Source organism: Mugil cephalus, chromosome 13 (assembly GCF_022458985.1).
Source record: "Mugil cephalus isolate CIBA_MC_2020 chromosome 13, CIBA_Mcephalus_1.1, whole genome shotgun sequence".
Classification (NCBI taxonomy): Eukaryota; Metazoa; Chordata; class Actinopteri; order Mugiliformes; family Mugilidae; genus Mugil; species Mugil cephalus.
Genome location: NC_061782.1, coordinates 16684313 through 16697240, shown reverse-complemented (window position 1 = coordinate 16697240; position 12928 = coordinate 16684313). Strand labels below are relative to the sequence as shown.

Sequence of the window (12928 nt, the reverse complement as noted above, 5' to 3'; positions counted from 1 at the left end):
AGTTTTTGGAGCGTGTCTCTAACTCGCTGACTGGAGAGGTCTGCAGCGCCCTCTAGTGGATTCAAAGTCAGTGAAGCGCAAACAGTTCAGATGGAGGTCATGAACACTGCCTATTTAATATTAATGTAAACAGATGATTAAAAATGTATACATGGTGTATAATGTAGTGTAAAGGGACCGTAAGCAGACCTTAATGTACATCTCGAAAATTAGAACCAATAAATCAGATTTATTATCCACAGTTAAACACAAGCTCTACAATACATCACACATAATAAGAATTAAAAACTATTCAAATACAGGCTGGCCAACAATGCCTGTCAATTATTAATCTACTGATGAGTTTTTCTGCTATTTGTTAAAAATAATAAAATAAAAAATAGTGGAAAATGGCACCAGTTTTTGGCAGAATCTTTATTATTCTTATTATTTTAGCAACAGAAGTATTAATCGTGTCATGTTAGCGTGTCTATCTGGTCAAAGATTTCAGCATCTAGCCTCATTTCATCTCTTTTTCCCTCTCAACTAAATTATTGATGAATTTATTGAAATAGACGACACACTTTGTTCACCGGCTAATCGCTGCATCAGGAGAGGTATGAGAATTAACAGAAACGTTTCATAAAATCTAAAAAATGGTAGCTCTGAGGTGAATGGCTGAAATACTGATACTAACGACTAATACTGATAAAATGCTGATGAATGGTTAAATAAATGTAAATGCAAAATATTTAACTTAACATTTAGTGTGATTTCACTTGCATATATAGCAGTAGGCTATATCTGATGCGCATCACATGTTAAATCAGGTCAATAAATCTGGTTAGAATTTATAGAAGAAACTCAACTTCACATTTAAATATTTATGGATATAGTTCTATTAAACTCAGCCTAGTGCTATTTATAAATATACATTATTATTACATTGCATTCAATATTAAGTGATTCAAATAATACACAGGTTCAAATATTAATTTTTTTTTATTCAAACATGTGCAACAGTAGGGGGGGCTGTGCACCTGCTGTAAACATACACATACCTAACTGGTGTGTGTGTGTGTGTGTGCTTGCCAGCTAAAGAAATTGGCAGATTCAAGTTTCAACATACTTGAGATATGTTTAGTGAGATGTCTGACTCTGACGAGAAGCAGGCGACTTATCTAACCTTGGATAATGGATGATGGGAAGGAGCTCCACTGTTAACTTCTCTTCTGCTAATATTACAGAGTGCTTTTGGAATTTCTTCTGGAAATGACTAGGCTCTCGGCCAATTGTGGGGAACCTGACAGAGTCAGCGAGTAATACGCAGCCTCGTGACTGGACCAGCAGCGATGGGGGCGGGGCCTACTGTGTACAGGAAGCTTAGATTGACAGGTCTCAGGTAGTGTGGTGCTCTATGTGAAATGGTGTGCTGTTGAGGCAGCTCCTGTACTGTCTAAAATATGTTGGGTTCATGTTAATGTGTATTTAAAGACATTTAAATTTGTGGGGGAAAGTAAAATAAAATAATTATATATATATATAAAATGTCTAACCAAAGATTTTGCAGTACTTCCACGGACCTCCTAGGGGTCACGGACCCCCTGTTGAAGACCTATAGCCTACAGTATGAAACCACCTGTTTACAAGCAATACTGGGATTGTTTCTTTTTTACATCAAAGCAGACTGCATGTCAAAGAATAACAAGAAACTATTTATAGCAGTTAAAGCGTATTACACTTGAGCCCATGGTCAAAAGAGTTCAACGCTGGTGATCTCTCTATATTCAGCAGCAATTTAAAATCTGTCAGTCTGAGGCAACATTTCTGCCCTGATGCACCAGTAGAGGGGAGTGTTTTACATCAATCAGCAGTTACTGTTTACCAGAATTGAAGGGGGCAAGTCAGAGACAGTCACTAGAAACATGGTGGAGGAATAAAAGTTACAAATGTAACCAGGGTTCTATGAGTGTGTATGGCTGCCAATAAGAGTGACCAGTGTCAAAAAAAAGAAGAAATATAAGACTGAGGCAAATATGAGATTTATAAGGAGAGAAATGTTATTGCAGACCTGCATCTTACACACACAGATGAAGTTTGCATATTTACTGTAAATACCAGGAGCAGGATGAATGTTCTGCACTGTAGCTTTACGTGAGAACAAAAATAAATAAAACGTCCCACAGAGCCAATAATCAATCAGAACAGTAAGTTTTTATTTATTGGTTCCAGCTGCACTGTATGCTATATGTTCACCTTGTACAAGAAACAAATACAAATACTCACACTAAAAATCAAACAACCTGCTAGCAGCTGTCTCTTGCTAACGTCATGGGGGCTAAAGGGATGGACGTGGCTCCTCAGAGAGAGCCACAGCTGGCTTTCGTTAGAGCAGAAAAACAAAGAAGAAACTGGAAGAGGAGGCCGGGGCGGGGTCGGTCACATAAGACTACGGTTATATGAACATTCAACAAGGCAATACAAATCTAACAGGAGTGAAAACCTTGAACATCAAAAAATGTACATTTGATATATAAAAAAATACCACAATGGAGAAAGACGCTGGAGACGTGAAAAGCAGTGATCCGGAGCTTCTGTTTTTTTTTTTGTTTTTTTTTTCTGTTCAGATTTTTAACAGATTTGAATATTTTTATTTTTTTTCCTGAGTCAGTAAGAGATTTACCATTTTTGTTTTTCCAAACGCGTTCATACCTCACTAGCTTTTTTTTTTTTTTTTTTTAATTTCTTTTGCAGGTCCTTAGAATGAAAAAATATTTGGGACAATAACCAAATATCACAGGTACCTCAGCAGAGTTGGAGAAGTTACAACAGCAATATGGAATTGAGGTGACACACTCGACGTACAATATCTAACCACGAATGGTAGCCTTTTTTAATTTCCTTTTTTTTTTTTTTTTTTGGTTTAAAAGGGTCATTTTTTAACTGGTAGGCTGAACACTCTCTTCTAACCGATCACTCGTCTTCTACATTCAGGGCCCTCCAGCCTCGATGATTAGAAAGGAGCAAAGGTGGGAGTCCAGATTTCTTGGTGGCAGACGCTGCTGTCGTCGACTTTTCTCGCCCGCTAAAGACGACTGTAAATCCACTTTCACACACGAAGAACAGAAAAACAGATACTCACTTGCAACAGAAGCACAGAATATAGGATAAAAAACAAAAAAAAAAATTAACTAAATAACAAACATTTGTGCCGAAATGGTTGGAGCTGAAAGGGGGGAAAAGGAAGGCGGATGTGTCCTTTTAAACCAGAACAGGTGGGTCCAGTGAGATTTCCCACCCTGCACGCGGTCACTGTCAACGTGTCCCAGAAGTCAGGAGGAATCTCCCTGAAATATACTCGAAAAATGAAGATTAAAACGAAAGGATCACTCAAATCAATGAACAGAAACAGATGCGGAGGGAGTGGGGGGGGGTGGGGGGCGGTGGGGGGGGTTGTCAGATCTTCGGCGCATGAGTTCGACCGTCAGCCCCGTCTCGGTGTGTGGCAGCTCGCGTGTCCACTGTCCTCACTCGAGCTTAGTGGTTTCATACAAAAAAAAGAAAGAGTGTGAAACCCGGCAGGCAGGCAGGCAGGCTGCTGGTGGGTTCGGATGGCTGAAGTCAAGCGTACGGCTGGGTTGGCTGAGTCGTAGTCTGCGTCTGCCCGGCCACGGCGGCGCTCCTACGGCTCAGTCATGTGCTCTCTCATGGGGTCGCCGTGTTTGGAGGGTTGGTTGGGGGACGTGGCCTGTGATGCGTGGGTACCGGGGGGCAGGGTGTGGGCGATGGGCACTCCCCCGGGCACCAGCCCCTCCATAGGTCCGGGAATCCCACCGGGGGCGACGCCCACCACGCCAGGAGGGAACCTGTGGAGGTTGAGCGGAGAAAGAGAGAGAGAAAAAAAAAAAAAAACGATTAAATGGGATCATTTTTGCAAAATGCAACAAATTCTGGAGTCTGCTGCTGCTCAGCTACACAAACTTTCTACCAGTGGTTGCTCCAGATCATTATTTTTTTTAAAGTAACTGCAAATAAGGAGTGCAGTAAGAAAACACGTGGAATCCGGGGCTACGTTTACATGGACACCAGCTCAATCACCAGCTCAGCACTTCCTCCAATCACCTCTTTCGGGTTGGAATAAGTAGATGAGAGGTAGAAACGTGGAGTTCAGTCAGGACCACTTTAGTACATCATGTTTGGTTCTGTCCCGGGACCCCTCTGCCCCTCTATGTGACTGTGTGGAAAGTCCTGAAGCTGTCAGCTGACACGGATTGTTTTTCTATCAGCTGATGTAGCTGAGCTTGGCTTTGGGTCCGTTCGGACCTCGCATTAAGATTCGATCCGGCCGATGTGAGAGATCCTGTCTCTGACCATATTTGGAGGTGGCCTGTGTTCCTTTGCCCAGATCGGATCTCAGTGCAGGGTCTGATCAGGTCCTCTGTGGCCCGGCCTGAACTAATACTGCAGGCAGTTCGTTCAGAGAAGTGCTGAAGCAGATGAGCAAAGCTGTTAAAAACATGCTCATTTTCTATTGGTCAATAAAGTTGTGGGAATAAAAAACAAAAAAGTTCTTGTTTTTACGTGTATTATGTGACTGTTTTATGTCCACACAACCAGATAAACTGGAATCTCTGATCAGAATGACTTGATATGACACATGATCCATGTAAACGTAGCCATTGAGCAACATCACCAGCGTGAAACCAAATATTTGGGAACGGTCACATGTGACAAGGAGCACTGCAGCACGGGGGCGAGGAATGAGGATGTTAGGACGTCCTAATCTGGCACAGGTGAGGAATGTAAGGCTCGTCCACCCAAACTACAAACAAAAGACATCAGAATAATTAACCTATTAGGTGTGCTCAAATGTAATGCTACTCTGTGATTTCAGTACAAGCAAAAATAATAATAATAACAATGCTATAATGGTTTGGGTGAACAGATCCTTCATTAACGGGAGCTGAAAGAGGTCCAGGGTGGAGGGGAAACTCTTATAAAAATGAAAATAAAGCTTTTAATATCCCAGGTGGTTTGGCAGTTTACAAATGTTGACACGGATCAGACTTTCCACACTAAACTATGTCGTTAAACCCTCATCCCGTTTTCCACCAAACGCTGGCACCCGTCCGTGTCACAGTGGCACGTCTCCACCTCCTCCTTAACAGCTGAAACCCTCCTGCTTTCCATTCTTACCTGTGGCACGCTAATAATGAAAGGGAAACTTGTTAATGTGCGACGCCCCCCCTCCTCCTTTGTTAAAAAACAAAAAAACTAGAAAACTAACAAAAGGGTGGGGAGAGGAGAGGAGGGGGGGCTGGGGAATCGATGAGATGCTGGGTAGAGTAGGTACAGTTACAGAACAGGTCAGTTAGAGAGAGAAGAAGACAAGAAGCTACAGATTTCAATGGGATCTGGTTTTTTATTAATGATGTTGTTTACTTGCCCTGGCCTCTTGGCCAGCTGTGGAGGTTTTCATTTACCTGGTTGAGAATTAGGTATATAATTTGTCCTGCATTCCCCCCGTTGCTATGGCCTGTACCATGGTTTGGTTCACTCGGCTGTGTGAGAGAAGCAGTTCAGTCTGGTTGAGACAATGTAGAGACTGAGAAAGGAAGAGCCTAAACGTAACATGTGGGCTAACATCTACGCATAAATACGCCACACAAACTAGGACCCAAGCAGGAAAAGATAGTTAGAACAGAACACAACAAACATACACATGAATACTTAGACTACCCCCCACGTGACAAGCCTCGCTACCGCAGGTGTTATAAGCTGACACCTCGGTCTTTAAATAAATCCCCCTCCTACCTGTAGGCGGCACCATTGATCTCTGGGTGAACTTGAGGCGGCTGCTGCTCCATCATTCCCCAGGGCGCCGAGGTAACAAAGAACTCTTTGTTGACGCAGTTTCGGAGGCTGTCGGGAATGCGGCCTGTGTCGGGGGCGAGAACGAACTTTGGTGAGAAGGCAGAACGTGTGAGCGTGCAGGTGCGTGTGTTGGAGAGGGTGTGTCCGTACCAGTGATGGCTCGGCGGATTTCCGTGGCGGCCGCCTCTCTCATCTCCAGCGACGCCTGCTCGCTGTACCAGGCGGTGTGGGGCGTGCAGATCAGGTTGGGGGCGTCTTTGAGGGGACCTTGGGAAAAGCTGTCGGCCGGCGTGTAAAATGAGGAGAAGGGAGAGAAGAAGAAGAAGAGAAGTTATGGGAAAAAAAGAGCAGTTTTGTATCTGTTGGTTGAATCAAAGAGAAGCTGAAGGCACCTGAAGGGCTCCGACTCGTGGACGTCCAGGGCGGCGCCGCGTATCCTGCCTTCTTTCAGGGCCTGAGCCAAAGCTTTCTCATCCACCAGCCCTCCCCGTGCAGAGTTGACCAGGAAAGCACCTTGACGCATCTGGACAAACACACGCACATGCAAGCGTAATGGTTTTATTCTCCTGATAATCATTTGAAAATTAGACGATGACAAAAAGCCCACACCCAGAGAGGTCCTGTCAACGGCTCAATGCTGCGTGGGCGGAATGTCAAAACAAGGCTTTTCAAGAGAAGAACAAGATTACTAAAGGGTTTTTAAAGACGGGACGTTTAAAAAGACACTAATCCCTTCTGTTTATGTCACACGAGCTCTTCTTCACAATATTTTAAAACCACAATGACATGCTGCAGAACTCATGTACACTGCAGTACAGTTTAAGTCCTGCAGGTGGCAGCAGTGACCAGATGAAGACTTGGAGGACATTCAACTGTATTTGCAACAACCTTTCAGACACATTGAGATGAATGACCTGTCACTTAGAGACAAAAACAGGAGTCCCACAACGCTTCTAAGCGTTAAAATCTGAGGCTAAAGAGCACGACGTGCTTAGCCTAGCTGCTGATTCACTCACACTGGTTAACTTGCGCGCCCGGCCTAGCAGGCGGCTCGGCTGGCAGCTGTGACTTGGCCGGTCGGAGCATTCCTTGGCTCCTCGCTGACGGCTTTGTTGGCAGCTCACCATAGGTGTGGTGGTGCAACACATCATGGACTTTAACACATGTTGGATTATGCTGCGTCGGGGGAAATGTTTACAGCTGCTGAGAAAGGCTTACGTTTAATAATTCTGTAATACACCGATTAGACATAAAATTATGACCGCCTTCCTCATATTGTGTAGGTTCCCCTTGTGCCTCCAAAACAGTTTTGATGCATCACAGAACGGACATTAGGGGCGGGTGTTGGCAAGGACTTCGCGATACGATATCGTATCGCAATACTTGAGTCACGATACGATACATTATTGCGATATTGTGATATTGCGATATATTGCAATTTTCTACATAGTTCACTAAGAATTTTTAAACGCAGCATTGTACATATGTACATCAGATGACAACGATGTTGCATTGGATAAATTGAGTCAAAAAACATTATTAATCCAAATGATCCAATCCAATAAATTCCAATTTATTGCACTTTATTGCAGAGAAAAAGTGATGGTGGACCCACTTTTTCTCTTAAAATCGATATTAAGACATTCAAAATTGATAGTGAAGAAAAAATATATATTGCCATATTGATATTTTTTCCCACCCCTAATGGACATGGGCCTTCTGAGGGAGTCCTGTTAGTGGTGAGAGGACGGACCATCCCACACACGCTTCATCAGTTCTAGTGAACTTGGAGGTCAGGTCAACACCTTGTCCTGTTCTTCATGTTATCTGAGTTGTTCCTAAAGTGTTTTTAGTGTGTGTGTCTGTGTCAGGCTGCTGCCAATCAAGGAGTGCCACTGCTATGGGGGTGGGGAGGGGGCCTGGTCTGGTCTAGGTGGGTGGCACATGTCTAAGTACCAACATGCCAGGTCAAAAAGTTTCCCAGCAGAACACTGAATCGTCACAAGATTGTCAATGTTATTAACTTCTCCCATCAGTGGTCATAATGTTGTGGCTGATTCTTTTACAAAATCTACTCATATAAATGAAGATCACGCACAAGAACACGCTTCGACTTCATATGCTCTCATATCTACACACAACTGAAATATGAGGAAGAACACACTGATTACAGAGTCTCTCCTCCTCATTCCTGATCCAGAGACATTCTTCAAACACCTGCGTATCTGTGAATGCGGTTGTCTCCATCATGCTACCGCTCATTAAGGGGCTGTTTGAGCAGTCTGTGATTGCACGTAACCGGCAAAGAAGCGCTGGCAGCCGTCCTACTAGCCTCAAGGAATCAATATTGATGAGAGAGAGAGCGCCGCTGCCAATCAAAAGACGTCAGGTTCTGCTAATCAGCCGGCTCTGGCGGCCGATCCTTCATCTTCCTTCTGCAGAGGCTCGTGTAAGATACACGGCTGATCCTCCCGAGCTTTCGCCTGCACTGAGGGCGCCCCCACCTGTTTGATGGTGAAGTCGTTGATGAGGTGGTGGTTGTGTTCGTTCAGGTTGCAGTGCAGAGAGACGCAGTCGCTCTGGTACAGCAGGTCCTGGAGCGTGTAGACCCGCTGGACTCCCAGCGAGCGCTCCAAGCCGTCCTGGAGGTAGGGGTCGTAGAAGATCACGTTGAAGCCGAACGCCTTGGCCCGCATGGCCACGGCCTGACCTGAGCGACCTGAGGGAGGGACAAAGGGACAGGCTAAGCGGCAGTACCAGTTTTGGCAGTATTTAAATTTTCACATTCTCATGAGGTATTTTTTTTCCCCAGACATATCCAGTTTACAGTTTATCGCAAAAGTGCAATGGAAACACATTTCCCCACATTTTAACGGTACTGGCGTCACAGAGGCGACTCAGGGGGTCATGTGACCACCTCATTTAAAGTCCATCTTCCCCAAAGTGAAGTCTCGAGTGACGAGAATTTAAGAGAATTATGGGATATCGTGAGATGAGACTTTATGTGAGTCACAGCTCATTAGCAAAACAACTTTAAATGGGAACACGTACAAAGCCCAACTTCAGAAATATTGCCTCTATTTTGTGAAAAACTGTGATGGAAACGCAGCTAGTGTGACTTTGTTAGCCAACTGGCATTAGCGTTTCTAGCTCAAGACCTGTTTTCTGTCACTTTAACAGCTCTGGCTGCAGACGCTTTGTTATATGGGTTAAATAAACAGGGTTAAGCAAAGTGACAGTGTGCAGGACTCCCGACTGAGATCAGCATCAAAGAGCTGCGGTTCACTTATGAAAACTGAAAAAATAAATAAATAAATTGGACTCTATGCTGTCAATACACTCAGGTCTCTCTCTGTCAAGCCCCATCCTCTACTCTACTGTACCACCTGTTACTTCACCGTGCTCTCCATCACCAACAGAAACAAGCTACTTAAAATCACCCACACACATTCCAAAATAATCGGCCTCCCCACTCACAAATCACATGCAAAAAGACACAGTTCACCAAGAGCTTCATCACCACAGCCACATGTTCCCTGAACAACCACAGCAGGAGGTAGAGGAGTTTTCTTTTTCCGTCGTCATGTCTCTCATGTTACCGTTGTGATATTGTGATTTGTGTTATATGTGCTTATATGCGCTATGCGCACGGACTGTAAAAGCAAATTTCCTCCCCCACGGATAATAAAGCATTAACCTGAAATCTGAATCTGAAATAGTGCCACATTGTGCTGAGCCCAGCATCCTAAGACATTAAGTCTGAACACTACACACACACACTAGCACCAGTCTGACTTGCCCAAGTCTCTTCAAATCTCAAGATTCTCACCGAATCCGATGAGACCCAGCGTCTCTCCTCGGATCCTGGCCGCCCCCGACGCCACCTCCCGGATCTGCTCCACGCTCTGGACCCGCGTGCCCTCCCGCAGAGCCTGGTAGAGCCAGGTGTTCCGCCGGTACAGGTTGAGGATGTGACATAGGGTCGAGTCGGCCGTCTCTTCTACAGCCGCCGAGGGGATGTTACACACTGCGATGCCTGGAAAAGGTAAACGAACGCATGACAATTAAAACGAGCGTTACGCTCCACTGCTTTAACGCCGGATGATAACCGCCGTCGCTGCCCATTTATTTATTTCTTTACAACCTTCAAAACGAAACTGAGCCGTGAAGGGTAAGAGGATCGTTACAACTTCGCATGTCAGCAAACTGAAAGGTAGTGGCACAAATGACGACAATTAGCGCGTCGCGCTAAATCCCGCTCTCGCGCAAACATATGCCGAAGGGGCCGAATGGAAATCAGATGGAGAGCTTTTGTATCAGTCGGAGCATCTGCTCAGCGCGCGCAATCACTCCATTACATCTTCGCTTCGCGGCTAATAATTCCTGCGACACGTGTTTGTTATGTCGAGTCAATCCAGGGAACATTATCTCAATGTGCTCTAACCATAATGCATCACTTCTCTTTTCGTTTGTTTATTTATTTCTCATCGCGGTGCGTAGATGAGCCATAAAGGCAGATCGAAGCGTTCTCTTTCATTATTATTGATCTCCATCTGCTCCCGAATGACCTCCCCGTTTCGCGTCTGCTCTCCGGTCTCACCGAGCTCGCCGGCGGCCTTGATGTCGATGTTGTCGTAGCCGCTGCCGATGCGTATGATGATGCGCAGCGCCTTGAACTTCTCCAGGTCCTCCCTGGTCAGGGTGATGGTGTGGTACATCATGGCCCCCACGGCCTCATTCAGCACCTGAGGGACATCAGAGAGGATGAGGCATCGTCTTCATCATCATCATCCCCGTTTTACATCAGCATTTCATCACCGGCTCATTTGGAGGCAGACGAAAACAGACCATCTGCATTTATATTATGATAACAACATCATTACTGATCTTAATCGTTGTCATTTCGGCGCTGATATTTTCAGATGGCTTTTCCGTGTAAGTGACTCATGAATACGAGTGCTTTCACCACCTCCCATTTTCCTGAAGCCGAGTTTACGTCCGCTGTTCTTCATCTAAATGCAAATGGCTTGTTTATATGTGCTCTATAATACGAGTGGATGTCTGTGTGTTTACTGTATAATGAGTGCTTGCCAAAGCTGCTTTTTTGACTGCATGCAAACGAGGCTGGAGAGTTGATGCAGGCAGGACAATAAAGTAAACTGACAGCTGCTGACAAAAACAGAGAGCGCAAACAAGTAGCTGCCACGGCCACGGGTAAATAACGGTTTTAAAATTCACAACCTGCTAACTGAATTAAGCTAACCGAGCCAGATCTGCATGGCCATGAATTTCCATACAACAGGTTTTATTAGCGCCAAGCCGTAGCGGGGTGTTAAACCGAAGGTTAAAGCTCTCCTCTAGCATTAATCTCATTATTTGAGCGAAGGAGGCCAGGGGCGGCCGAGCTTGGCTGAGACGATGCTGCTGGAAAATGACACTGAATCACTGCGCGCTGTTAAGCGACGGGAATAAAAGCTGAGAGCAGGTTTACATGGAGTGGAAAGAGTGAGCAAATGGGTTTTGTTTTGCCTTAATTGGAAGTTGTGCAAGGGGTTTGTTTACCTACAGCAAGAAATCGTGTACGCGGCAAAGCACGGAGCCCTGGTTTTTCAGCATTATGATGATATGTGCAATAATAATCTCCCAATCATGTTAGAGATCAGACATCAGAATTTGTTGGGGTTTGTTTTGATAAATGACGAGCTACAGCAAACTACAGAGCGGCGGCTCCTTATACACACCTAGGAGGGGAGGCCGTTGGGGGCGCAGAGGTGTGTAACGGTAGATTACACATGAAACGAGTTTGAAAGGCGCTAAAAGGAACAAGGCTGAGCTCTGTAGTGATCCAGGCTAGCCGCGCGACCCGGATTTCGGTCTTAATATTAAGCTAAGCAAAGCCAATAATTTCCCTGCTATGGCTCAGAGATACAGTGTGTTAATTACTGAGCTTCTGAGGCTGCTACGGGTATTTTTTTTTTTTTAAGGCTACATTACTTGATGCTAAGCGTAGTTAATCACCTGCTGGCTCCACTGTCACAGTGAAAGACATGAAAGCAGCAGCAGCAGCAGCTTTCTCATCAGCGGAAAAAAAAAAAAGCCAACTTCACAAAATATCACACTTGGCTTTTAAGTTCTCACTGAAACAAGTGAAATCAATACATTTGATTGTTTTCTTCTGTATAATTTGCAACTCTCATTACGTGATCACAGGCCAGCAGGCTTCAGAGAGAACGTTTGAAGTCGGGGGTTGTGATTTTTTGTGGATTTATGTCTTTAAGTGCAGTAGAAACGTCAGGTCGACATGTGGAGTTATCACCAAGATACTGAAAACTATGCAGAAAGGTAGGACACAATAAGTCCACGATCATCCCTGTGCACCTCCCTTTTCCAATGTCACTCAGTGCGTTTACATGCAGAGCTTAATCGAGCTGTGCTTGAAATTCAACTTTCTCACTAAAGTCCTTGTCCCAGTTGACATGCAGCTGAAAAAAATCTAATAGCCATTCTCCTCCTCCACACTAGGTGGCGATACATATCTTTTCAGCAGGTTAATACCATGTTAACACCGCTTACTTTCCGGTTGACCTATTACGTCATATAATAAACAAGAGTTGTTCATGCAGCAGGCCGGCATTTCAAACAACAACCAGACGGATAATACTACATTTTTTAATCTCGTACATTATGTGCGCGTTAATTCTGGTGCGGCTAAGATATGCGCTATCCCTCACACGCCAGCGCAGCAGTTGTGGAGCATGCGCACACGCATTATCCGATTGAAAAATGCAATTCACTATATACATGCCGGGGAAAATCCAATCGCATTATCTAGGGGTTCTTAATCGGATCATAATCAAAATAATAAGTAATGTGTTTACATGCATTTAAGTTCTCCTGTTCTAGTCCGATTAAGGCAGTAATCCGTTTTTATTCACGTGCATGTAAACACATGCATGTAAAAATCCTAAACTGAGATTCAATAAAGAAATAAAGAAGTTCTCCGTTTCTCCTGAATTGTTCTTTTGTTCTGACTAACATTGTTCTGCAAGAGTGAGACCATTTTCTCATCAGAAAC

At 44.5% G+C, this 12928-nt stretch overlaps 1 protein-coding gene across 2 annotated transcripts in view; it reads right to left on the bottom strand.

The window, feature by feature from the left end:
- Nucleotides 1-2005: 2005 nt before the first annotated feature.
- The window catches only part of ctbp2a (C-terminal binding protein 2a), a 35471-nt gene continuing 24548 nt past the window's right edge, over nt 2006-12928 (bottom strand). The window contains exons 3-10 of one of the 2 annotated variants that reach the window (XM_047602373.1): nt 10454-10598; nt 9683-9889; nt 8358-8572; nt 6246-6376; nt 6004-6131; nt 5794-5917; nt 5463-5540; nt 3699-3845 (exon numbers count right to left, since the gene is read on the bottom strand). In XM_047602373.1, the coding sequence (XP_047458329.1) occupies nt 5474-5540; nt 5794-5917; nt 6004-6131; nt 6246-6376; nt 8358-8572; nt 9683-9889; nt 10454-10598 (1017 nt within the window). In that variant the 3' untranslated portion in view covers nt 3699-3845; nt 5463-5473. Of the gene's footprint in view, nt 3846-5462; nt 5541-5793; nt 5918-6003; nt 6132-6245; nt 6377-8357; nt 8573-9682; nt 9890-10453; nt 10599-12928 lie in introns of both variants that reach the window. The other variant, XM_047602372.1, reaches the window with a different exon arrangement.